The sequence below is a fragment of the Psittacula echo genome (genome assembly GCF_963264785.1).
Source record: "Psittacula echo genome assembly, chromosome: 11".
In the NCBI taxonomy this organism is placed as follows: domain Eukaryota; kingdom Metazoa; phylum Chordata; class Aves; order Psittaciformes; family Psittacidae; genus Psittacula; species Psittacula echo.
This window is the reverse complement of record NC_137746.1, coordinates 4,980,406-5,008,139: the sequence shown is the minus strand read 5'-3', so window position 1 is coordinate 5,008,139 and position 27,734 is coordinate 4,980,406. Positions and strand designations below refer to the sequence as shown.

The following is a 27,734-nucleotide window of genomic DNA, read 5'->3' as shown; positions in this document are numbered from 1 at the left end:
TTGCAGGGAGGCATGCCCCAAACGCTGAGTTCTACCAGTATGTTTACCCCATGTGGCTTCAGCCCTCATCTACATACTTCAAAAGAAGATGAACAAGGAGGATTGATCTTCCAGGATGGAAACCTTACCTCAGCATCTCTGGATGCTCTAATCCAGCATCTGATACCTACCACTGATTACTACCCCGAAGTAAGCAATTCACAGTGTAACAAACAGTTTAATTTTGATGAATTGGGGCAGCACTTTATGCAAAAGTGCAAACGTGTTAAATTTTGAATTAAGAGGGCTAGTTTAAAAGCTGCGTACAATTAAAGCTTGGTAAATGGATGCATTGCTTTAAATGCTGTTGCACTGCTCTATAATTGTCCCCATGAAAAAGCAGATCCCAGAGTTGATACTGCCTTTACATAGGAGAATGGGGCAAGGGGGAGCTGTGGTGGTGATGTATTAGTGATACAGCAGTCGGAGCACTTCAAAAATAGCAATGCATCCCAGAGAGGCTTAGATGAAGGCTGCAGCAAAAAACTTCAAGTCTGAACTGGCATTAAATGAACTGAATTTCAGTGGCTGCTGAAGTCATCCAGGTTTGTCTGCGTGTGCAAAGCATTCTCTCAGTGACAACAGAGATGCTCCTTCTGATGGGTTCGTATATTCACACCAACTTTGCAGGCACTGGTCAGCATAATCCAGATCCTAATCCTTGCTCGGTCAGTGGATATTCAGGGTTTCTTCACCAACAGTGTGAGGATCTAAACTGGAAGCAGATTTATGGTCCTGTAAGCCATTGACTTCACTGGATTTTTTGCACATCCTCAGTGGAATTCAGGATGCAGTTTGACTGGAAGACTTTTAAGTGCTAATTTATCTCTATGGAATAGCTTGTATTTCAAAGCAGAGTAGCACTGACTTCTGGGCAGTTTAGAAGACTAGGGAAGCTATCATTGCAGAGCAGACAGCGTGTTTTAAATTACCCACGGTTTCTGATCAGCTAAAAATAAGTAGTAAAAAAGGATATCAATTAAAAGAAAAAGAATAGAAAGACCATAAAAACAGGTAATGGACAGATCAGGCTGTGAGATTTGCATTAAGCAATGCGTGATATGCAATATTGTACCTGCTGCTCAGGAGTGTGGCTGGGTCTGGGGGAAAGAAGATAATTCAAGTGCCAGGAGGGATGAGGATGCAAACAGCTGAAGATTCATGCTTATATTTGAAATTCACTGCTGGAATAGTTTAAATAATCTGAGGATTTACCCAGCAGTCTTGCTTCCCAGATGTGGGATTGTATATGATATGGCTTGGCTGATAGAAATTAATTTGGGGGAGTTAGAAGAATAAATGAAATATTCCTTAAAACAGGCTGGGTGAGAGCTGCAAGGTTTGAGTTCTGGGGGCATTTGCAGCTCACAACCCAGTACAGCACAGAGGTGCCCAAGTGTCTATACGTGTATCTTTCACTGGCCTCCAAGTATCCATGGTTGTGCTGTCTCCTATACCTGGACCCAATCCCATAGAGTGATCTACACACTGTCTTTGCTGGATGTTTGCATAAGGGTTAGGCGGCCAAAGGCTGGAAGTGGAAGTGAGTGCTGTGGAGAAAGGAGGTGCTGCTGCCTCCAACAGTTCCATTTTCAGGGCCAGGAGTCCGTATGTCTTTTAGACGTAAAGGTCTGTCCCAGTGGAAATGCAAAAACCTTGGAGTTTGGGGCTTTTATGGCTAATATTACCCACTGTACAGCTGCTTACAGCAGGTCTGCTTGTCTGTCTCCTGCAGAAAGCCTATATCTTTACATTCCTGCTGAGTTCCAGACTCTTCATTGAACCGCATGAGCTTTTGTCCCGTGTTTGTCACAAGTGCATTGAGCAGCAGCGGCTGGACGACCCCGTGCTGGACAAGGTTAGTTTATCTTTACAGCAGAGATATACGAGGTATTTTCAATGAGCAGAGAATGCTGGGGATCTGGTGTGTGTCCTTTGCCTCCTTTTGGACTGAATGAAACTTGCTCACAAAGGATGACAGTTGCTGCTGAGATCCTGACGTTGAGACATCCTAGTATCCATGTCCAAGAGCAGTGCTCCAGGCAATAGTCACTTCAAATCTTCTTCTAATTTTCCCTTTCCCCCTGTCTCAGTCTTCCCAGGTGACTTTCCTTCTTAACTTCTTTAAGGCTCAGATGGAGCCTGCGGGATGCAAGGAGGTAGGACGAACCCCTCACACACCATCAACTGCAGATGTCAACACACCACTCTCCCATTCGTACTTAGTGCGTCTGCCCTTTTGCTTTCTTGCTTCTGGTACAGTAATATTTCCTCTTGGCCTTACCTGTCACTTTGAACACTACATAACAGCATGCAACTACCCCCTAACCACCCGTTGCCAGCACTGGCAGGTCCTACCCGCACAGCCCTGCTGCAAAGCAGCGCTGTCTGGCACACCAGGAACGAGTTGAGTGAGGCTGTGTCAGGGTAACACAATGAGTAAATCCAAGCTGTTACTATGTCGGCATTCATCCTGTTTTGCCCTGGGGACTGTGCAGACGGATACAGTGCGTAACAACACTTGCATCCTCTGGCAGACCCATAGGCAGTGTGGTGGAGATTGATCCCAGTGGATCCTATTCAGTGCTGGATTCCACTCAGCCTCTCCTTAGTGCCTCCATGAAGACCTATGACTGCATTACCTAGAGCAGGAGATGCACCTTCAGTGCAGTGGAGGAAGGATGAACATGCATTAGTTGCAAGTTTCCAAAGCCCCCAGAATCCTGAAATGATTCTCAATCAAGATCAGCCTTTCTAGCTTTGAAACAGTGTTTTTGGCATCAAATACTGAATCATCAACATCTCAACTCATGTGCTTGTTTTTACCCAGGCAACTGGTTGCATGAGTAATGGGAGCTATGTGTCCACTTTGGAGAGCAATTAGACAGACTACTCACAAATCTGACACTTGGGTTGCTCATACAGTTGGTATTAATAGAAATACCTGTATGAGGTGCACCAAACACAACAGTTGTTCTGAGGTGTGACAGGTTCTGTTCTCTGATGCTATCACCACAGACTCACGTTTAGGAGGGTTAAAATGTGAGCATTGAGACATCTTGCTGCTCATTAAACTTTGCAAGAAATGGGGAATGCTGTATGGTTATGAAGATCTATCTGCAGTGTGGCCTGGCCTGAGTCACACAGAGTTGGTGGGACACAGCTGATGTGCTCCTGACTTTGAAACCTTGCACACAAGCGACCTCCCATCCCCTCTGTGCTGTGACTTGCACAAAGTCCTCTCCTTCCATTCGTAATAGCAGTTTACACAGCTGGAGCAAATGTCTCCCCAGACCTTTGTAGTCTCCAATAAAGCTTTCCGTTTAGCAGCCACCTGCTGGTCTTTGAGCGTGAACTTAATGCTAGCTGACAGCAGCTATTTTTAGAGATGTGGTTCATTGAAACCTGTTGTTGCTGGAAAGCTGAAAGACGCGTTTTAACCACCTTGGTTGAGAAGCAGAGAGTGGTGGAGCTCGAGAGTATCAATTTTCCTGATTACAGGGTACACTTTAGCTACAGGACATGGGATGGAGATGAAGGCTGTTTGTTTGCGTCTGTTTTCTGTAAATAAAAATGCAGTTTGTTGTTTAACGCAATTTCCTTTTCACGTGTTCTTGGATAATGGAGGATGAAAGCTTTGGAAGCAGCCACACTGGCCGTCTTTTCAATTGTGCCATTCCCCATGTTTCCCTCCTCGCCCCATAATCTTCCTGACTATTCCCACTGCTGCATCCTTAGATAAATCTATACCAAAAGTAAAGTGGGCATCCGCTGTGTGTTATGTGATGGGTATCCTTGTGCTGTCATGACCTTGAGTGGGAAGAGAGCAACATTATCAGTAGCCCATTTACTAAAATGCTGGTGTTTTGTCCATCTTTTCTTCCTCACGTTACATCTGCCGCTGGTCAATAAGCAGTTTTTTCACACAGCAAAGAAGCAAAAACCACCCCTTTGTTGGTCAAGAAATACATTCCAGTCAGTTTTTCAGGGAGGGATGAAAGTGTAGGAGGGTTGTGAGCTCAAAAGGGAAGAATGCATGATTCAAATCAGCAGGACAGATGTTTTTAAAAAAGGCTTAAGGGTTGCACCAACAAAATGTCCATCCAACCATAAACTGCATGTGCAGAATACCTAAATCTGCATGTAAAACAGACAGTTGTGCTTGCATCTGATTTCTGGTATATTTTGCATGCCAAAATGTATCATTTGTGCACCACACGATTTGTTTGCATGTGTGCAGGTGTTGCAGGTGCAACCGTTAAGTGCCTTCTTTGAAAACCTGGCCCCCCATTCAATGACATGCGTATTTGCTGGGAGACCTCAGTGAGTAAACGTGTTTTGATCCCTGTCCATCATCCTGGTTCCCATTTCAGGCTCGGATCAGAAAATTTGGGCCCAAAATCTTACAGCTGCTGACAGAGTGGACAGAGACGTTCCCGTATGACTTTCAGGAGGAGCGGATGATTGGCCATCTGAAAGACATGATTCACAGGATAGCTCCGTGCGATGAGGTGAGGATGTCTGACATGGGATGTTGTGTGGAGTTGTTAAATTCATTTTCCCACTTGGTTCCTCCTTTTCTTCCTTTTGCCAAATCTGTTTCGTGCCTCATCCTGGATACTCTTTGTTCTCCTTTAACATTTAAAACCTGCAGTAGCTTCTCTGAAAGCCCCATCTCTCAGCTTAGGTACTCCTATGGCAGTGACACCATTTGAGTAATGCCACTGGAATCCCCATCAGATCCCCTATGGGATCCTGTTGAATCCAGCCTGTTTAGCTTAGATGGTGACATAAGAAGGGACAGTCCTTACAGTCAAAGAAGATAACAAATATTTATGGACATGTAGTTTGTCTGGGTGCATGAAAATGGCAGGAGACAACAGTGTGTGGCCTGCTGGGCAGAAACTCATACTAGATTGCTGTATGGTCTTGGTGTTCAAATGTGGGAGCCATGTGTGTGGCAGAGGAGGACACAGTGGATGGAGTCTTTGGGAGACCTGCTTGCAGGTCAGGTGGGTGGATCCATAAATAAATTGAGACACATTAAAAATACCACACAAAGCCCATCAAAATAATAAGGATAAGGACAAATAGTACAAAGGGAGTCTCTAATTACTCTTAGGTTAACCATGGGATGTGGAAGAATTCAGTTCCATTGGCTACATCAAGGCCTGGCTTCAGGCCACAGATGGGTGTAATGCAGTTGACCAAAAAGCACATATCCGTGAAGCTGAGAAGGAGCAGGGTGGGGAGAAGAGGGAAGGAATTAGAGCTGCAGCAGAACAGAAATGAAATTGGACCTTCCTACCCACATGAAACAGCAGAGAAGTGGAAGCAGCTGCTCTTAGGCTGGGCTGGCACTTTGGGGTAGCTGTAGGCTGGCATGGATCGGCCGGCTGGGCTGGCCAGCCCGTGGGAGAGAAGGGGAAGCTGTGTGATGCTCGGATGTGGGTGAATGGAACACAAAGGTCTTTCACAAAGAGCTGAAGTGGCCTCGATTCCACTGACCAGAGCTGTAAAACTTCTCTCTGAAGGGGAAGAGGCAATGAACTTGCTCCTGCCAACCACCAAGAAAGGTGCCTTGCAACGCTTCAGCATCTAAAGTGAGAGAAACCCATATAGCCCCACCAAAATAACATCCACTGGAAAGAAGGAGCCAGCCCAAAAGGGCAGAGAACAGGGGCTTTACAGGTGCCCTTTCAGAGCAGTAGCTGTCCTGGTGAAGAGCCATAAATGCTGAAAATCAACTGTTTGCATACACAGTGATAGTTTATTTGTCTAACCCGAGCACACCTTTGCTCTGGAGCATGCATAGCTGTGTACCAACGCTTACGGCTCTGGGGGGCCTCAGACTACATTAAGTTCAAATCATTGTTTTTCAGCTATTACTAAGCCCTGTAATTGCAAGCGATTATGGCTGAGCAAAATCAATAATGAATGCAAGAAACAGCTCATATCCTACAAATGCAAATCTCCCTTTTTTAAGGGACAGCACAAAAGAGCGGCGGTGCCTGGTAGTTGTTCGGAAGGAAGTTGTTCCCGTTGTGAATCACAGAAATTAAAGACTAAAAGATCTGTGAGGTCATCGAGTCCATGTAGGTCAATGCAGGATTTTTTCCCCTGCAGTGTATCCTCCTGTCCTTTGTAGAGTCCACTTTCTGAAGGCTCTGTGATGTGCGTATAAAGGGGTCCATGCTGAGAAGCGTTTCTTAGGAAGTGCTGTGATTTGCATTTAGAGTTAGAAATTTTAATTAAAATTTGAGCTCCTGAGCCACCTGCTGAGGCCTGCGGCCTTCAGAGCAACTTCCCCACTTCAGAATGAAGCTTTTCCTCTAAATATGAAACAGTAATATGCTGCTTTTGACTGTTAATGTGGCAGTGAAGTGAAATCGGTTGATAGAGTCCAGCATGCAGCCCCTGTACAATGGGGGGTCACTTGGTGGCAAGATAATTACCAGCATGTTGAAGGTAATGAAAGATGTTGTTTTCACTTAGTGATAATAGCTTAGAAAAGGCAGGAAATGCTTCTAAAAGAACAAAAGCAGGACTAGTGTTTTTTAGCTTCTCCCCCAACATGCACAGAAAAGCTTTCTAGGCAAGGGTGCACTCGACTGACTTTTAGTGACTCTCTTCAAGAGCTGTAATTTCTTTCTGTGTCTATTAAGTGTCTCTTATTTCATTCTTTATTAGATTTCCAGCTTACCTGAGTCTTTGTTTATGTTGTCTATAGCTACATTTTTGTGCCAAATCTTCTACAAACCTAGGTGAAACTAGATCTTTTGATAAGAATTTATTGAAAGACTGCCTAAGATGCATGTCTTTCAGGCAATTTTATGCTGCTTTTTGGCTTTTCATCCAGTGAGGAATTTGATATTGCACAGACATGGCTGGTCCAAGATTTCTCATCCAGACTCCTTTCTGAAAGAGAACTGGGTTTTCAGCTAAAAGGGGATTAGCCAAATGTTTTATGTTCAGTCGAAAACTTGGATTTCAGTTCTGTGCCTGCTTCCCCCACCCCCAGATTTACAAAATATGTTCACAAAATACCAAACGTGTCACTATTTGAGTTTCACTAAAAAATAACATTCTGTTCATAGAGCTTCATAAGCTGTGCTGAGGTTTGCAAACACACCTGGACATAAAACAGAGAAATATTTAGAAGGTGGTCAGTAGGTTGGGTCCAGGAGTGTCTTTGTAAATCAGAAGTGCTGACCATCTATTTGACTGAGGATTTACATGAAGAAGGCAAGGGGACTCTCTTCCTTGGAGCTGGAACACGTCAGAACAGACAAGAACTGAAAAAATGACTTTTCATTTTCAAAAAATCATAGAATCACAGAATCATAGAATGGTTACGGTGGGAAAGGACCTTAAGATCATCCACTTCCAACCCCCCTGCCACGGGCAGGAACACCTCATACTAAACCACCCAAGGCTCTGTCCAACCTGGCCTTGAACACCGCCAGGAGCACTCACAACCTCCCTGGGCAACCCATTCCAGTGCCTCACCACCCTCACAGTAAAGAATTTCTTCCTCATATCCAATCTAAACTTCCCCTGTTTAAGTTTGAACCCATTACCCCTTGTCCTATCACTACAGTCCCTAATGAAGAGTCCCTCCCCAGCATCCTGTAGGCCCCCTTCAGACACTGGAAGGCTGCTCTGAGGTCTCCACGCAGCCTTCTCTGCTCCAGGCTGAACAGCCCCAACTTTCTCAGCCTCTCTTCATAGGGGAGGTGCTCCAGTCCCCTGATCATCCTCGTGCCCTCCTCTGGACTTGTTCCAGCAGTTCCGTGTTCTTTTTATGTTGAGGACACCAGAACTGCACAGTGATGTAAAATGAGTTAAGTTCTTCATTTTCACATGCTTCTCACCCAGTTTTCACTCCTCCTGTGTGATTTGCTTCCAAATAGAACATGTGTTGTCGTTCTCCAAGGCAGGTCCCTTCTACCTTCTAGGTACTTGCTTCACTTCAGACTTGGAAGCTCTGTTTGGTGAAAAAGCCTGACTACATCCTGCTTATCTGGTCCATGTTCCAGCCCAGCTCAAGAGAGCATCTTCTTTGAGTGAAATGAGAAGTTCCTCAGCAATATGAAACCTTCTGCTAGAAAAGCTGTATGAAAGTTAGTGTCGCAGAGATAGCTGATGCACTTAGAATGTTATAAAGGTTTTCAGCCTCAGACTGTTACGGAAACAGGGTAGACATAAGCATGTTATTCTTCACTGTGAAGTAGCTGGAGATGCTACTTCCAGTGTGCAGATGGGATCCTGTGTAGGTAAGAAGAGCACTGACTCTGGCTTCTGGTACCTTGAACACCTAAACCAGGAGTGTTGGTAATGCCTGACACTGAAGATTATCCAGAGCCTACAAAACTGCAAAGATGATGAAGGCTGGATCTAATCCATGGGATTCAGGAGTAGTTCCCAAGGCTTCACTTGGGCTGTGTCCAGCTTGGGATGTGACACAGGTGTATGTTGGTCTTCGTGGGAAGGCACAGTCCGGCCAAGTCCCTGTTGTGATGATGAGGACTGTGTGGAGGGTGCCAGGGTGTACATCTGCTGCATAGTACAGATGTAATGGAAGAGGGCTCCTTGCCAGCTCTGATGGATTCACACTGATGGATTACAAACTGATGTTACTGGCAACTCGACGTTACTAAATTCTCTTTGGATGAGGAGCAAGGAGTTACTCCACTTGTGAGCAGCCAGAGGATGTCTCCACTGTGTGTCTTTGTGCTGGAAGAGGCGCTGGACCAGCCTGCAAGCTGTTTTCCCAAGTGACTGGGCTGTTTGAAGTTGAGCAAGCACCCATTGCAGCCATGCCTGATGCTCCTTTCTCTGGCTCATGGCCACAAGGCCATGCTCCGCAGCAGGTTACACCTCACGCTCCATGAGAGGCTGTTGCCCAAGGACATTTCCAATCAATCCTTGTCTTCAGAGCCCATCCACCAGTTCTCTGTTATCTCATAAATTTTATGATGTCTGCATCTATCGGTTATGAAGAGTTGAAGATTTCTCCATTTCTCTCTGCCCATCCTCCAAGGCCAGTGGCTTCACTCATTGCTTGTAAAGAGCTGCTCCAGCTCTGAAAACAACCTGAGCAGCTTCGTAATGATTATCCTGCTGAGTGCATGGCTGTGCTTGGAATACGATATGAGCTTCCTTCAAGAGCAATTAACATTTGGGATATTAAATACTCAAAGCTGCACGATGCTCAGAGCACTCCAGCTGGGTAGCAAGTAGCATCATGCTTCTGCTGCTTTCAGCTCAAAAGGATGGAGAGAATAGTGTTAGAAACACTTCTTTTTCCTAATAAATAAGAGTTGAGCAGGCATCACTAACAGGTAGAGTTCTTGGCCACGTGTAGCTGACATAAAGGGTAGGTACCAAATGCTGCTGTGCTCCAGAAAGCTGCAGTAACTCATGTTGTAGTATTACCTCTCCTCTGATCCTGATGTTGGCAGGAATACGTGAGTATCAGTGCCAGCCCAACCCATCAGTCCTGCCTGCCTCCTCTCTTGACTGCAGTCCGTTTCTGTGGTCCAAGCACTGAACTGTAATTGAGCCAACTGGTTATTTTGAAGTAGGCTTGTTGAAAATAAAACAGTAACCTGTTGCTGGCTTAGGAGTGTTTTGCAGAAGGAAAGATTCAGCATCAAACCACTCCTTTGTCAAGGTTTTTTGGGTGGTTTATGTTTCTTTCTCTCCCTGTCTCTCCAGGCCTACTGGAAGAAGATGAATCAGCTTTTGCAAACCCTGAACCAGAAGCTTGCAACCCTCAGCCACGGGCAAGAAGGGATCGTCAAGATCAGTGCTGCTGTCTCTGATAAGCTGGTTGCCTTTAAAAGTAAACCTCCATCCATTCAGAGAGAAATCCTGAGCGTCTGCAGTGACCCCTACACTCTGGCTCAGCAGCTGACACATGTGGAGCTGGTGAGTGGGAAGGGTTCCCAACTTCTGCAGTCAGAGATATTACTTCAAGCCATCAGCTGCTAAGCATTCCAGACATAACCAAAAGATGTCTGCATATCCCATGCTGTAGCAGCACTGCAGCAGGAGGCAGGGTTTGACAGCTTAAGAGGTGCTTGGGATGCAAACTATAGATCAGAGTGTTCCTGAGCATCCTGGAGCAGTCATTTTGCTTTTTTGGCTTGCTTATTGCAGAAATGCAAATCATAGTCCCAGGAAGCTTAAAGGGTTCTCACTTCTGTAAGTGCTCTGAGCCCCACAGCCTGAGGGAGCTATTGAAGTGGCTATTCATGAGCCCTTCTATTAATTTGGAAGACATTTTTAATAGTTCAAATCCGTTCCTACAGATACACAAAGCATCTGCATTGTCTGATGTGTTTTTCATTCTTCCCTTTGGGACTTTGTTCATGGACATACAAGGATGTCCAAACACACCCACACAAAGCCCTGCTGTTTCCCTCATTGACTGCAGTCCACTCTCAGACAGGCTTTTGATGGTAATTGCTCCAATTGCAGTACCAAGGTGCTGGGCAGACTGTTGCCTTACACACCCTTCTCCCAGGTTCAGGTCCTCTATGTAGACCTCCCGGATGTTTGCAGAAGAGCATAAAATATTGCTGCCATCTGCAGAGCTCTTGATGCTGTAATGATTCCCTGCTGCCTGTCCTCCTGTAGACACTGTTCATCCTTGAGAGGAAGGCTGGAAAAACAAGCCATGAACTGGACTGTGAATTGGAGTGAATATCATGAAGTTAGCCTTGGGAATTCTGAAGATGGCTGATATTCTATTTATCAAGACGTGGAATAGTTCAGAAACCCCAAATTTAGGATTGTTTTCTCATTTTGATTAGTTTTCAACCATGCAACTTTGGCTCTCTTTGCTTTAAACAACTTAAGGCAGACAGCAGAAGTCCTTTTGCCTAGAGTTTTCTCTTGCCTTTTTTCCCCTCCGCAGTGCAACTGTCTCCAAGGGATGTTCCCTGTAAGTGGAGCACTGCTGCACTTCTAAAACTGATGCAGCTAGAGGTTTTCATCCCACTGGGCTGTAATCAGTGCTCTCTACCTTCTCTTTCACTTACTGCATCCAGTACACCAACTGCCCTGCACTGAAACTGTCTGATGCTTATTTGTTAGTAAGAATTATTTGCTATTAGTAACAGTTATTTGTTGGTAAGAGTCCTGTACAATTATCAGTGGCAAGGTGAGAATTCAAGAGAAATAGCATAGAAGTAGCCATAAAATCTTCATTTAAGCCAAATCATTTATTTTATTGCTGTTTGAGTGTCCCAAGTTTGGGTTGTAGGAATTCCCAAATACCCCCTCTGAAATGCCTTTGTGGCCTACAACCTCCTGATTGTTCCTAATAAACATGTTTAAGGGAATTAAAAAGCCTCGTAAGAAGGCCAGTGTGTGGCTGGAACTGTCAGGTTTCTTCAGGAGCTGATGGACATGGCCTGTCTTTTACTAAGAGATCTGGATGCTTTACTTACTCTTGTTTTGGTTCATGCCTGGGACACCCTCCAGTGTAAGCGATGCCTTTAATGTGAGCACATGGGTCTTCAATGCCTTCCTTCTCCTATGGTACAGAGCCACCACCCCGGGGCATCACCTGAGCATCAGAGGGTGGTGAGGCATGGTCAAGAGTATTGCGTGTGCAGCCAAGCAACAGATTGCTGTGGTTACCAGATAACAGCATTACTGCTGTTTTAAGAGCTGGGAAACAAGGCTATTGAGTAACACTGGACCACAGCAGGTCTGTGTGACAGAAGCACAGAACTGAGGTTTGCCAGATCCCAGACGGAGCCCTGTGCATCCAGCACCTTCCACTCTGTGCAGTGGAGGGGGCTCTTAGCATAGCTTGTCAGTAATGATGCGTATTTGTCTTCATTTTCTCCTTTCTGCTGAAATAAGTCTTAATTGTTCTTATGAATTTTAATGTCTGGTGCTAGTTGGCTGTTCACCAGTTCAGTAACACCATTCAGAGCTGGCAGATAATGGGGAAGTCTTACCAAGAGAAACAGAAAAGATTCCGGGGTGCTTTCTTATTTCTTTCTCCCTCTCTTTCCAATAGGAAAGACTAAGTCACATTGGACCTGAGGAGTTTGTGCAGGCATTTGTTCATAAAGACCCTCTGGATGGCACCAAGGTATGATTTCTGTGCATGCAAAGTGAATCCTGTGATCGCTGTTTGTTCCAGAGGAACTGATGTGATGAGAGCCACAACAGCAGGGCCTGGGAGATGTGTTGGCCAGGGGCAGGCCAACTGACAACCTGTAGTTGCCATTACTTCCTGGTGATAGTATGTCCCAGCCTGAGACTCGCCATGACCTTGATGTTCTGCTTTTGGCTTGTTCCTCCTAACCTGCTTTGTTCAGGGCAGATGGCTTGTGGCTGTGCACAACCAGGGAATGTCTGTTCCCAGTGTTGAAGGCGTGAAGGCTCTGGACGTGATGTAATGCCCATAGCGTGTGCCCAGACACCACAGTCATGACTCAGTGCGTCATGAATCAACATAGTCTTCTGTGTCTACACAATAGCTTTTAACCCAAAGCACCACAGGAAATGGAGTGCCTGATCAGGGCTTCATCCAAAGTCTGTGGAAGCCAGTTGGAGTCTTTCCACTGATTCCAGTGGAGTTTGAAGCAGCATTTCAGTGAGTGCCTCAGTAAGGAAGGAGACTTCCTGGCTGGAGAGGGAGAATCTGTGATTTCACATAGTACCAGCAAAGAAAGAGGGTGGAAAGTTCTTCCCCTGAACTGCATAAGGGCTCCCACTGAGGTTATACATCAGCCGCAGAATTTCATCACTGGATGCTGAATATAACAGGAAGGCCTCTGTTTATAGTGCTGCTCAAATTCCACCAGAATAGCTTGTAATGGGGAGGGATGGATGGATGGATGGATGGATGGATGGATGGATGGATGGATGGATGGATGAATGATGGATAAGAAGTGCAACATAGGGCTCTTTCCCTTATTGGAGTTATGGAGATTCTGTAGTTGGTTTCAGGGAGAGAGAAGTGGGAAGAAATGGTGTTTCAAGTATTCTGAGCATTGATCACATTCTTTAGGAAGGAACCACAAGGGAGCAAAGGTGTCAGAAACATCAAATACCAAACCAGTCCCAGTGAGATTTGAACAGCCTGCTGCGAAGATGAGGGACAAGACTGAAAACGAATAATTGTCATATCTGTTGTGAAGTAAAATGGAAGAGATCAAATCGAGGCACTAAATTTGAGTGAATTTTGGAAGAGTGGGAAGGAGGCAGCAGTGAGTGAAATTAAATTGCGTAAAGCCATAGAGGGGAAGGGATGCTAAGAGGAAGAAGGAAATGTTCAGTAATAAACTAACGTATGCACAGTGCCTGTAGCTGTATCTGGAATTGCAAATGCAGAGCCAGCACAGAATACCACCAAGGTGTGAAGAGAAATTGAGGTTACAGCGTAAACATAAGGAAACATCAGCTGAGGTGGACGGGAAGGATTAGAATGAGAAGCAGAGAGCCTGAAAATAATGGTGGGATGGGAAACCCAAGCAAATCATCTTGACAGACTATGACAGGCTATTTGACAGTTATGCATGTTCTTCAGATGCAAATCTGAGCACTGAAGTGCTGCCCAGTGGCAGTTCTGTGACTTCAATGAAGTGCATAATAACAGAGAAAATAACAGGCACAAAGCAGGGATGCACCACGGCATTGCCTCGAAGTTCAAGGCAATGTCTTCCCCCAGGAGCATCTACTTATAAAGCAAAACTGCTGTTACATTTTCACACAAGGAATGGCACTAACAGATTGCTGGGCTTGAAGGAGGAAAGCAGAGGTAGTCTGGAGGTTTTCTCTGCCTGGACTGAGCAGAGGTCCCAGCAGTGATTTAGAAGAGCCTCCACACCAGGGTAAGGTATAGCCAAGGGATCACATGGGACCTGTGCGTAGAGGCACAAACCTTATGTGAAGCAATGTATCATTCCCCAGCCCATGAAGAGGGGATTGGTTCTGGTTTGAATTCCCTCCAGCTGGAGATCACACGAAACGTCTTTCTTGCACGAGGGCTTCAAAAGGCTTCGCTTCTGAATGTTTATCAAGCAGCGTGAGTTGCAGATGGAAGAGGCTAGGGAGGTGCTAAATATCATTGCCATTTATAAAGCTTAACCTTTAAAAAGCAGTCTGCTTCAACTTTAACTGTGGCACATTTTAACAAGTTTTGTGGTATTAGCTGTGGTTCTTATGCCCTGGCACGGGATAGCAGTGTAGAGATGTAAATACCATATTTAGAACAAAGCCTGTGTTTCATGTACTTTTCATTATAGCAAGGAATAAGAAATACCACAGAGCACATGAAAGCAACCGGTATGGGTAGACTGGGGCTGCTTTGGGTTTCCACTGTTTGATATTTATATGCTGCTTGCTGATATTTACCTTTTGAGATGCTTTTAAGATACATATTTTTATTGCATATGTAGTCTACTCATAAGGTGGCTGGGAATTTCAGGCTTGTTGAGATTTGCTCCATAGCATGGTGCTGTGATTTCTGTTTCTGAACATGGCTGTATACAGAATCACAGGTGAATGTTTTCTTACTTTGAATTACCTTTGGAATCACACTAAGCCCCATTTCTTAAGGTCACTAACATAATATAGGTAATCTCATTGACATTCATGGATCTGTGTTTATGCCTGGTGATTTTCTTTGTAGTGGCATCTATTTATGGTAGCTCTGGGAAATTACCATCTTAATAAACCGAAAAATCGGTATTCTCTGATACCCTCTAGTGGATGTTAATGAATGTTCAAATAAATCAACCTGAACTCCAGAGAGCAGTGGCTCCTGGATGGGCAGTGTAAGGATTTAGGGCTGGGAAAAGGACTTGATTCTTATAATCCCAAACAACATCTTCAGGCAGTGTGAGTTGCCCTAGCACTCCGCTGAAGTCAAATTACCTGTTGATGTCAAAGGAACTGGAAGAGTTCAGCCAACTCTTTGCTCCCATTGCCTGTATTGATTATGGGAACTTATGTTGTTTTCATATAAAACATAGAGTGAAAAATGTGCTTCTTGTAGTGGTTCTTATCAGTGAAGTATCTCTGGCATGTGAGTGACCTGTTCAAGAGCAGCCACCAGGACAGAGACCCTATTACCCTGAAAACTCAGTAAGGGAAATGTTTTTCCCAAAAAGAAGCAACTAGAACTATGTTTTCTCCTGCTTATCTCTTGTTCGCTTCATTAAATGCTGGCCTCTCCCCTCCAGAAAAGGGCTGTGGGTGATGGCATTTACTGAAGTGAAGGAACTCCTGCAATCAGAACCACAAGCTGAGCGTGCTGTGGAAGACTCTGCTTGTCTTACTTTTTCTGCACATCCTTCTTGTTGTCTGAATCCTGCCGTGGATAATACCCCAGGGCGGTGCAGACTGTGTCGGTGAACACTTGCTGCAGGTGAAATGGGGCTGTTTCTGTACCTTGCTGTGAATTGTGCGGCGTGACGCTCAGCTAGACCCTATGCATCTGCCAGCCACCCACCTACCCAGTGTCTTTTTGAAAGGGGCCCATAATGCACAGTCTTCCATGTGGCCAATAATTACCTTTCTGCAGTGTTTATCTTGGCGATCAGCTAACTACAACACAGTTATATGTCTTTCTGTGTGTTTTTTCCTCCCCAGACTTGTTTCAGTGAACAGAAAAAGACGAGTAACCTGGAGGCCTATGTGAAATGGTTCAATAGACTCTGCTATCTTGTAGCCACAGAAATCTGCATGGTAAGTCAAAAGCGTGTGGCATGTTTTAGCACATGCCTGATGCACCAGTCTGAGATTCTCCATTAATAGGCAAACTGGGGATTTATTTCTTCTGACCTAGCTCAGCAGCTGATGGCAAGCTTTAGAAATACTGCACCCGCAGAACCAACCTGATAAATGACACACATATTGCAAAACAGAGCTGGCGACACACAGGGGGATACCCTGCTCATTGACATAGCAGGAGCACAGTGTGGGATAATGAACCCTGCAGGGAAAAAGAGAGTAAAAACTGCCTTAAATTATCCTGGGAGGTTTTTGCTGGAAGAGATTCTAGTGGAGCAGTATTTGTTATCTGTCATCCCAAAGCTCTGCTGTGTGTGTAAATTCCCATTGCATGGCTCTTTGTCCTGCTGCCCATTACTGTCACTGGTCAGTTTTTAACTTGGTAGTGGTTTTAGTTTGTTTGACTTGGCCCCACCAAAATGAAATGAATGTTTTTCTCCTTTGAAAAGGGTGTGGAAGGGAGGAACAGTAGTAGTATAAACAGCCTGGACTCAAAAGCATTACCATTTGAAGATCATCTTTGGAAAAGGTGCGGTGATTCCAGTCCAATAAAAACGTGCATTTAAAATGCAAGCTACCGTTTGGCCTGACCATGTTGCTGCAAAGGCCAGAAGAGGGGACAGGGATTAATGCAGTGAAACAAAGTCTTTCTGCAACAAAGATGCTGCTGTGACATGGGTGTGAAATCCTGCCTTTAGGAGAGTGTGTGCTGATGCGCTCACTGAGGCCAGCAGGGAGCTGAGCCACTGCTTCAGGGCTGTTTTGGCTGCTGTTCCAGTTCGAAGACATTAACTGAGGCAAGCCAGGGAATTGCTGTGAATTTCTTCTGTGTCACTGCAATGAAAGCTTTGATTTTAGAGACTGCCAGTCACCAGCATCCCCTGGATTGCTGGAACAGAAACGGGGCCGGTGACTGATAGCAGATGGCCCAAGCTGTGCGTGGATGGACTCATACTATCTATGGAACAAATGCCTAAGACACCCTCCAATTCTGCATATGCTTATTACAGATACTTGTTTATTTTAACTTGCAGCCTGCAAAAAAGAAACAGCGAGCACAAGTCATTGAATTCTTCATTGATGTTGCCCGAGAGTGCTTTAACATAGGGAATTTTAATTCGCTGATGGCAATCATTTGTAAGTACAGCTTCTAACCATCAGCTATCAGAGATGAAAAAGGAAACCCGACTCTTATCCATGGCTCTCTTTTCCTCTTTCTCTCTCCTAGCTGGAATGAACATGAGCCCAGTTTCCAGGCTAAAGAAGACTTGGTCAAAAGTGAAAACAGCCAAATTTTTCATCCTTGAGGTAAAAAACCCAAACCAAACATGCTGATACACTGCTTGAATTGTATTCTGGACTTCTTCGTTTGTGAATTGTCACATTGTTATCCCAGTCTGAGATGTTTGCAGATACATTCCCGGGCAGAAGGCCAGATTGCGGCTGGAGTTTCCCAGGCATAGTGAGGAAGGTGTGAAGCTGCTGATATCTAGAGGGGAATCAGAGCACTCAAATAGGAGGGAAACCAAAACTAAAACACAAGACTGTATGCAAGCCATAGTGCTTCCACTGATGCCAGTTTTGTTTGGCCATGGGCACAATGCTGAATGTAAAGCTCCCCAGCTATACCTTGGGTGTTGAATGAACAAGGCCCAAGGTTTTTTATGTATTGAGGATTCCAAGATTTGGCATATATAAAATGAGCAGTCCTTATTCTTCATATAAAAGCTTAGTAAGCTGTTAGTAGAAAAATCAGCAGTAGAAACAGCCATGATGTGTAGATCTCTCCTTGTATCCTTAGTTCATGGGTGTGTATATGGGTGTTTGAAGATGTAGGCTAGGCTCTGCTCAGGGTTTGCTACAACTGGGGGTAAAGCTCTCTTCAGAGGACCCATGTCACCGTCTAACCAAGGTGTCTTCTTTGCTGTATTCAGCACCAGATGGACCCTACTGGTAACTTCTATAACTACAGAACAGCACTGCGGGGGGCTGCTCACAGATCCCTCACCGCACACAGCAACAGAGAGAAGGTAGGTGGAATCGCATCCTATTTATCTCCAAATGGATGGTGCACATTGCAGCTGAGAGTCAGTGACTCAGAGACTCAATGCAAACGCTTTCCTCCCTTCCATCGGTCACCAATGCAAGGCTTGTGCATTGCTGAATGAAGTTGGAAGTGTAAATAGGTGGCTGAAAGGATTCTGAAATGGATCACAGGGCTTTTGTGGACTTGCTTTCAGATATTGGGGAGCAAAAGAGGGCAGGACACACAGCACAGAATCACAGGATTGATTGTTTGGGTTGGAAGGGACCTTAAAGCTCATCCAGCTCCAACCCCTGCCACGGGCAGGGACACCTTCCACTAGAGCAGCTTGCTCCAAGCCCCATCCAACCTGGCCTTGAATCTCTATATCCCTGGAAAATACACATTGTTCAGATTGATGAACCTGACGGAACAGGTATGCCAGAATAAAATGACTTTTATTTTGGTATGGAGCATCCGCCTGGCAGCCCAGGTGAATCTGTGCTTTTGTTACAGCTCTGCCAGCCCAGGCCCCTGTGCAGACAAGCCCCTATTGTGCAGCCTGTGATTTGAGATAGAGAGCAAAGGGCACAGCTCTCCATTTACATTAGGGAGAGATGACTGAGTTACCACAATTCCTGAGGTCTAGTCTGAATCCACTGCAGCAAATTTGGGGTGAAATGCTATCCTTGTGAATTTCCATTTCATTTGATTCTTGCTGCCATCTCAGTGAGCAAGAATTGAAGTGTTTTATCAGTGTTCATGGCAGAGCGTGTTCTGTAGCTTTCTGAGATGTCACTGGTGCTGCAAAAACTAGGTTGATGAGACAGTGCAGGATCCTCCTGTTTTGTGCCCCAGTGTGTTTCTTGTTAATTTGCTCCATTCAGTGTTCTGTTGTTGTTTTATGAAAGAGGGTTTGGTTTTAACATTGCAGTTGCACACAGCCATAAATGGGTGATCTCTGCGCAGAGCGTGGCTAAGGTAAAGCAGATACCACGTGAAGAAGGATAATATGTAATTTAGTATTCATTCAGCAAAGGAGCCAGGCCAGATGCTAATCTCACATGTGTAAATCTGCTGAAGCTAATGGAATCTCACGGCATTTACAGTGAAATGAGATCAGCATCTGGTCGCAGGCTGACTCAGCTGCAATGGGAGTGTGCTGAGTTGGTCTGAAAAGCACTTCTCTGTGCGAAGATGAGATGGATGTGTGTGGCTGGCAGAGAAATCCTTTTAACTCACACACACTGCAGTGAGAATCTGTCAGTCTGAGATGCTTCTGCAGTTTAGTTCTTCTGCATCCATCATATATATTCAAACCAGTTGCTTTATTGTTTGACTTAATTTCCTGTGGAAGTTATCAATCTCCATCGTATCTGTAGCCCTAGCTGGTTAAGACTAGGAACAGAGAGGTTATTACATTGAAAGGGATCTATTTTACATAAGAAAAAGCCCATATTCTGTTTCCCTTGCGCAGATAACATCAGTTCAAGAAGATGCTCAAGCATATGATTTGGTAGCTGCTCACAGTGGGTATTTTAAAATGTCAGATACAGCAGATCATATAATTCTTGCGGTAGGAATTGAGGAATTTTGTTTCTTTTGGTATGCCAGATGAGCAGTTCTTTGTTTTAGTGCGTTTGAATGAGACTGGAAGAACACGATTGCTTTTTTGATGCAAAATGTTGCTTCTTGGCAAACACACAGCAAAGCTCACTCTGAAGAAAGATTTATCTTCAACCTGAATTGTGCTTACAAGGGTTTGGGATCCCAGTCCTCTTTGCCCCTCTTCTCAACAAGTGGCCACCCCAGAAGCAGAGACAGAGGCTTCAGGGCTCAGTCTGTCTGCTTGAGAAGGGGAGGGAGTGCTCTTGCCACAGACCAACAGAATAAGCAGTGAGTTACATCTCACAGGAAGAAAAGTTGCCTGTGGGCTCAGAGGAGCTGACGCTTAACTGGCAGACTCACCAGAAACGTTACTCTCTGCTCCCCTTGGGGCTGGTGTCTTGGCTGCCGAGTTCTGCACAGCACTTGAACAGAAACACAGCTCAGGGGCTAAATTACATCCTCAGAGGGAGACGGGGTGAGGCAATGACCTGGGACATGCTCCCTCCTCTGTGCGCACATCTTACCCGAATCCCCCGTGTGACACCAGCCTTCGAGTACAAAGCGCACTGCTTGATTCCATCACTCATCCTCATCCTCAGATTGCTGATGGGAAACTGCAGCTCAGGTTGTAGGAGAAGGATCTCAGTGTACCCGTGGAGGATTTCCTAACCTCATTCCGCACTGCTCAGATCCAGCCCTTCTCTCAGTGTGTAAACAGCATAGTTAGAACTGCTCACTACTTCTCCAGGAGCAGGCTTGTCAAAAGGCATGGCAATGCAGCTCTCAAAGCGGAGAGATGCGGTGCAGCGGCAGAAATAAACCTGCCAAAGTGCAGGGTGAGAGAACTGGCAATGAAGAAGGGCTGATGTTTCATGCGGAATTCAGAGGGGTGTACTTGTTAGGAGTGAAGCCTGGTTTTATCTGTGCAGTCAGCTGACCTATGCCACCTCCAAAATTAAGTCATTCCACTGGGAAACCCTGCATTGTGCTAATGACACATCTCTGGCTTTGAAATGTTAGCAGTATGTACAGTGCGGTACTGTGTGTTGTTGCCGTCTGGTGCCTTGGAGGAAGAACATGTCTGATCTCATTAGCTTTCTTCTTTCTGCAGGAGGCAATTGTCCTTCAGCATGTGGGTGGGTTGGATGGTACAAGGAGGGGGGAATCAAAAGGGAGTGAAATCCGAGTTTCTGGCACTAACCCAGATTTTATGCTAGCAAAGTGCCTGGATTGAAGCCAGCATTAGAGTGTAACTATATCCACTTTTGCTGCTTTTCCTTGGAAAAAAAAACATACAGCGTAATATATATTTTTATTGGGAAAATAAATGGTGACTCAAAGACAGAAATCCCCTGGCAATGAGGAGGGAATTGGTGTCCTAGGGTACGTCTTTGACGCCTTTTGGATGCAGATGAGAACAAGCTCTGCCCATGCTCTGAGCTGACTGGTGGCTTTGTAGCATGGCATTGGGCCCACATCCATAAGCCTTCCATCTCAGCAAGGCTTCTTGGTTATGTTTAGTACAACTAATGATGGTGACCTAGCTCCCAGGCAGTGCAGAACAAGCTCACATCTGCCTGCAAAAAGCAATGTAGACAGAACCTGGCAATGATTTCTAGCTGAGGACCAGTGTCTGGCTCCAGCTCTCTGTATCTTTCCACCCTGTAAGACCACACTGGTTAGAGAGTTAGCATCGCTTTTGGTAGGGGATAAACCATGCAGACTGATTTGTATTCTTTACCTTTACTAGACTGGTCTAGTTTGGATGATATAAAAATGAATCCCGAAACACACTTAGCTCAGTTTGACTAGAAGTTGCTCCACCTCACCCTGACAGGAGTGCTCAGCATTTTAGGGGGTTATGCTGTGCTTTGTTTCCACTCTTATATCAATGGGATGTGTCAGGGTAATGCCAGTGGCTCTTGGAGTGTCAGTCCAGGCTTTTTTATGGCTATCGCACTGACATTGTAGAGTGTATCAGTGGTTGTCCCACAGAAAGCCAGCAGAGATGCAGATCTTTAGCAGCTTACTGAGTGGCCTATTTTAGCTGAAACAGAAATTGGCTTCCATTTTCACAGCAAGATGTGGTAGTAGTGGCTTGCAGACCCTTTGCCTCAGTAAGTGTTTTTGCATCTATGACGTGCTCACGCTCACTGCTGCATTGTGAAGGCTGTAGACTGGAAAATAACAGCCGCCAATCCTGGTCTAGATCCATTTCATATCCTATTCCAGCTGATGTACAGCATTAGATGGAAAACAACATGACTACTGTGAGGGTGGTGAGGCACTGGCGCAGGTTGTCCAGAGAAGCTGTGGCAAATCCTAGAACCCTGGGGATCCGCTTTGTCATGGACAGGTCCTTTGTGTTATCTGTTTTCCTCCTTGAGTTGTGATATGTGAGGACCCAGAGGGAGTCCTGCTCTCTGCGTCTCTGCTGAAGTGCTGGGGATGCACTTCAGGAGCGTGGTTACTGCCTTTTGCTGTAGAACATTGGGCACCAAATTTATCCCTGCTGTAATTCCAATAATTTCAAGAGTCCTATCTAGAAGCAGACATTTCCCTTAGCAAATTGTGACGTGACTGATGGGTTAGAGAGAAGGCTTGGATCACTGCTATATGCCACTTTGCCCTGGATGATGCCCAGGGCTTATTTGGAGCACTACAGTGATCTCTCTGGCTACTGTTGGCAGTTTCCTGTCAACTAACTTAATATTTTCAGTCCTGCTGTCTGCAGGTTAATTTGGAGAGGCAGGTTGTACTAATCCGGCACCAGGAAGGAAGTTACATGCCTCAAGAGGTAGCCATGTGGGGAGCTGTTGAAAATGAAACAGCTTCTGATTAACTGTTTGTAGACAAGTCCTCAATCATCAGATATTATTCTGTCTTTAAACTGCTCCATTTGTGTATTCAACATCTTTGCTTAGAAAGGCCCAACAGAGAAGGGAAGAGTTCTGCAATTTTATTCTGCTCTTTGCTGTCTGGCCTTGTCATCAGGCAGTGATGCTGTTGATGATAAACTGGGTTATTGGTATTTGCTTAGTCTTATTCTGCTCGGTGAACGTTCTGCTCAGTTCATATTCATTTCAGCTTATGTTCTCCCAGTGGTTGAAGGTGTCCCCATACCCCAGTGCCCTTTTGCTTGCCCATCCCTGTTCTCCTTTTTAAGCGCGTAGCACACCAAAAAGTTAATATTTCTTTTTTTCTGCTCTCTCCTGATTGAGTTCTTCTTTCATGCAGAGAAAATACCAAACTGGAAAGATAACAGTTCTGTCATTTCTCTTCACAGATTGTGATCCCCTTCTTCAGCCTCTTGATCAAAGACATTTATTTTTTGAATGAAGGATGTGCTAATCGCCTTCCCAATGGACATGTCAACTTTGAAGTAAGCTCTGGAAACCGCTTTTATCCATCCCATTCTGATAGCACTACCTGAGACCGTTTGCCTGCAATTTCAGTGCGGACCAACAAAGATGCCAAAACAGATGATCTCAAGTGATTGTGTGAAAGTTAAACCAATCCCAGAATGCTTTTAAAAGAATTAATATGCCTATTTTACATAAACATTACAAGCAGATCATTCTAACTTGCTCCTTCAGTGTTGGCATTGTGAGAATGAGTAATGCATGAAACATCTTAAATTAGAACTGTTAGAAGGCCTAAAGAGTTGTGAGGTGTTGGAGTCATTCTACTTTATGTAATGTATATCTATTTCTGCTCCTTCCTGTTCCATCAAAGTTTAAGTCCTCTATTCTGAAGTATACATGTATAACCCAGAGCTTTGTTCATGGATACGTTTTCATTGAAGTGCAAACATAAATAGGTTAGAAGAAGGGCACCCTTTCCTCTCTCTTTCCCCTGTAAATGAACGGTGAAAATGTACCCATCTAAACCAGAAAAGGCTCTTTTCTCATAATATCCTTCTAGTCGGCATGAGGGATCCTGGATCCCAGTCTTCTGCTTGGATGTAGTTGCTTCAGTGAGATAATCTTACTGGATCTGAGCGGAATGGGTTTATGTTTACAGAAATTTTTGGAACTGGCTAAGCAAGTAGGAGAATTTATAACATGGAAGCAAGTGGAATGTCCCTTCGAACAAGACCCAAACATCATCCACTACTTGCATACTGCGCCCATTTTCACTGAGGACGGTAAGACTCTCTCTACTCTCTAATCACTGAAAATACCTCTCTTCACCAGTGCTTATCCATACCCTGATCGATGCTTTGATCTCTCTCACTGGCCTGTCCTGATTCTTTCCTAGCTTTCCTGTCACGCAGCCTATTTTTTCCCAGTCTATCAACATGGTTTTGCAAACACAACCTTCCAGCTCATGAAGCTTCTCCCTGATTGCTTTCCTTTTGTCCATAACTTCTCTATAGGCACTGTCTAGGAAGCTGCCACTGTAGCCCTATTTTTGTAATCAGGAAAAGAGGCCACACAACCGCGTTGTGGACTGCTGTGAACGTCAGCTGTCCCTTAGCTGCGTGTTCAGTAATTGATGGAGCCAGAACTAATCTCTTCTGCAAACCAAGGCTGTCATCTCTTCAGTGAGCACAGCCCAGGGTGACGGCATTCCAGCTGACCTCTTTCTCTACAGCACAGAAACGTTATCTACAGAACAGAAGTTTTAAGGAAAATCTTTTCTAGGAATTAATTTCAGCTTCAAAACCCCTGTTCTGAAGTTATTTCTCTGATTGTCTTTTTCTATTTATCTGTCCTCTTCAATTTCGTATCCAGCATGTCAGACTGTGTCATTTCATATTGGTTCGTCTCAGTTGCCTCTTGGTACATTGTCACGCACAGAATTGTCTGTAGCTGTATTCCCATCAGCTATACTTGCATTGGGTTTATTTTGTCTTGGTTCCATAGGCAGTTTTCTGTACTAATCCAAGTTAATCAGACCAAGACAGCTTTTATCTCACAGACTACTTCAGAACACAAAATACTGCTTCAAAAATGCTGCCGAAATCCTAAGAAGGGCTGCCAAAATAGAATAATTACTGTGATTAAAGCAGTGGGTATCGGAAGGAGATAGGATGGAGGCATTTGCTTTAGGCTCTAAAGGGACAGAAAGTGAAAGTCAGGGATAAAAGTACAGTTTTCAGGCTGCTGGACCAAAAAAGGGTGACCTCAGCCCTCTAATTGCTTGCAGATACTCCCTTCCCCATACTCGTAGTGCTTTCATGAGACGCCTTTTGCAGAAGCCACAGGAGGCCTCCCCTGCTACCCAGGGGAAGTGCAGAGCAAAAAGACCTGCCCTGAGTAAAAGCGGGGAGAATGTATTAGAGCTGCAGCAGTGGTATGTGAAATGCAGCTGTACTACCCTTGTCACAGTGGGGCAGAATGGTGGGACAACACTTGCACATTAAAATGCAATTAACTGGAGCACAGATTTGAGTTCTGAGATGGTTCCAGCATTAAAGAATAAAGCATCAACAGCCCAATGAGGAAATGCATGTGGATGCAAATCACAGCTTCCGTAAAACACAATCTGTGAAGACCGTGAGATACTAATGCACCAGCATCTTTTGCAGAGAAGATTCTACAGCCTAGACATGCCGTGGTGTCATGAAACGCATCCTACAGTGCAAAGTTTTGCACTGTAAAAGACCTGTTTATTTTCTTCTACTTTGTTTCTTCTCTGGTTTCTGCAACTCATTCTTGCCTTGAGGGTGTTTTGTATCCATTTAAGATAGCGTGTCCCTATAAGCTTTAAAAAGATCGAGGAAGATAAAGTTTTGTTAAGTGATGGGAATACCCTTACTTTGAAGTTTATTCATTTAGCTGTCAGCTCCCACTGTCTCTCTTTTTTAATGTTCATATACCACTCTGGTAGCAGTGCTGTGATGGAGTAGATAGGCCTGTATCTCTACATGCAAGACCAGAGATCGTTTAACTGGTTAATATTGTTATAAGAAGGCCATGCTAACGTATTTTAACTCTGAGGTCCTTTACTGCTCCATCAAAACTAACCAAACAGCTTTCAAAAGGCAGAGATGTGAGCTCACCATTGGTGTCCTACTGACTACCAGCTACCTGGTGGACCATGAAGTTTTAGTCTCTCATGCTGTGTGGTACAATACAGGACATGCAATGATGCAGAGAGGTAGGGGTTTACTGCTGCTGTTGGAATAACACATATCTACCTTTCCCAGGTTTGTATCTGGCTTCCTATGAAAGTGAAAGCCCGGAAAACCAGACGGAAAAAGACAGGTGGAAATCCTTAAGGTAAATCAACTCATTTCTGAAGTACCTCCAAAATGCTGCTCTTGAAAGCCAAAGCTTGTAAAGTGCTGGCATTTAAAATGTGACCGCTGATGGAGGTCTCTTCCATTTAAGATCATTCTTCAGAGCTGAGGCTGCACTGATAAAAACTAATTGTAATCACAATCTATCCACATCTTAAAGAATACCCTCCACACGTGCATTCCCTGCCCATGGCAGGGGGATTGGAACCAAACGATCTTAAGCTCCTTTCTAACCCTAACTGTTCTATGATTCTATGATTTATATCGTGTGTACCCAGGCAAGGGGTAAGTGGTTCAAACTTAAACAGGGGAAGTTTAGATTGGATATAAGGAAGAAATTCTTTACTGAGACGGTGGTGAGGCACTGGAATGGGTTGCCCAGGGAGGTTGTGAATGCTCCATTCTTGGCAGTGTTCAAGGCCAGGCTGGATGAGGCCTTGGGTGGCACGGTTTAGTGTGGGGTGTCCCTGCCCATGGCAGGGGGGTTGGAACTGGATGATCTTAAGGTCCTTTCCAACCGTAACTATTCTATGATTCCATGATTCTAAAAGAAGCCTTGTGTAGATGAAAAATGCCCTGGGTTAACGGGATCTTCCTACAGTTTACACCTCTAATAAGAGACTTGTAATGGTTTGGTGTAAGCGAGAATCTTAAGACAGTGATGTAAAAACCCAAACAATCACCTTTATATTTGCCTTTTTTCACTGTTCTTATGTTTTAAATTTACAGATCCACTATTTTAGGGAAGACTTGAAGATTAAGAGATTATTGCAGTAGGTCAAGGGAAAGAAATCCGCAAACGTTTTGCACTACTGATTCCAAAGATGCCTGTTTGGGATTTGGACAATTTTTTTTGTTTGATTTTTTTTGTTGGGTTTTTTGACTGCCTGACATGATGGATGAACCGGCTTCATCCACCGCAATCGACAGAACTGTGTGCACAATGACGCTTTTCTAACTAGGAGACAGAGAGAGGGAGGACAAACAGACTTATTTGTGGCTGTGCCCAAACTGCGTCAGGATCGCTGCAACTTTTGCCTCTGAAGGAAAACATAAGGAGATCAGGAGTGTGAAGAACTGCGGTACTGCAAAAGAGAGCGGGAACGTGTGTAAAAAGGAAAGCAAAAACCACACATGAATATTTCAGAAGCAGGTGCTTCAGACTGCAGCTCTTTAAACCCTCTGAGGATTGTAAAATTAAATCAAACACAGACACAGCAGCAATCTGGTTAATTGCTGAATGAAGAACGAACTCAATCTTACATTAGCAGTCCCCCGGCCTTGTTGAACAAAGCACTGACTGCTACAGGTATAAGCTTCCAGCGGATGAAAACTGACATCACTCACTCATATGTACACGTGTATGTCATACACAGACCACAGCAGCATGGGCCAGTCGTGAGTGTTAACAGAGGACAATCCGAAGTATGACTATTGCTTAGTTATTCTTCCCACCACTGTTGTTGCTTTTCTTACTGTGAATCTTGGCAGATCTGAGGAGGGTGCAGAGTGTAGATGGTTTTGCTTAAAGACATGCCCCCTACACCGAATCTAAAGCTGAACTGAAGAAGCAAATTAGTCTGGACTCGATGTACCCCTATTTAATGTATGTAGTGTATTCCCTAATTTTGTTGATGCGAAGTTACATCTTTTAGAGGGTTCTATCACACTTAAATAGATGGCGTTACCATTTGAAAAAACCCTGTCAGGTTCCAATTAATTCAGTGCTGTTTATTCTGGAACATGATCCTAAGAGGATAGGGAGAGGGGGATAATTGCTCTGAATTTGGGAACTACATGGTATGCTTTAAGAAGATAAAGGGTTTCAGACTAGAATGAATGCACTAAAGAATTTGTCATTCATGAGCAGGTAACTATTTTTCTCTCTTATATTTAGGATCTAAACCATGTTCACCATTTTCTTACAGATAATACAAAGTAGGACCTACATTTTGTGTTTAAAGTTGTACAATAATCAAGGTGCTACTGTGATATCTATTAAATGATAATGAACTATATGGATATTGGATTCAAAACTAAGGCCTGACAGTA

At 44.5% G+C, this 27,734-nt stretch overlaps 1 protein-coding gene across 1 annotated transcript; it reads left to right on the top strand.

The window, feature by feature from the left end:
* Positions 1-12: 12 nt before the first annotated feature.
* RASGEF1C (RasGEF domain family member 1C) lies at positions 13-26,823 on the top strand (the record flags this gene model as incomplete). Its single annotated transcript, XM_080627175.1, has 13 exons — positions 13-189; positions 1,775-1,897; positions 4,413-4,550; positions 9,760-9,972; positions 12,080-12,154; positions 15,664-15,759; positions 16,839-16,941; positions 17,033-17,112; positions 17,739-17,834; positions 22,722-22,817; positions 23,459-23,582; positions 25,590-25,662; positions 26,412-26,823. The coding sequence occupies 13 exons, from the start codon at positions 13-15 to the stop codon at positions 26,434-26,436; spliced, it is 1,419 nt and encodes a 472-aa protein (XP_080483301.1). The 3' UTR covers positions 26,437-26,823.
* Between the last annotated feature and the right edge of the window lie 911 nt (positions 26,824-27,734).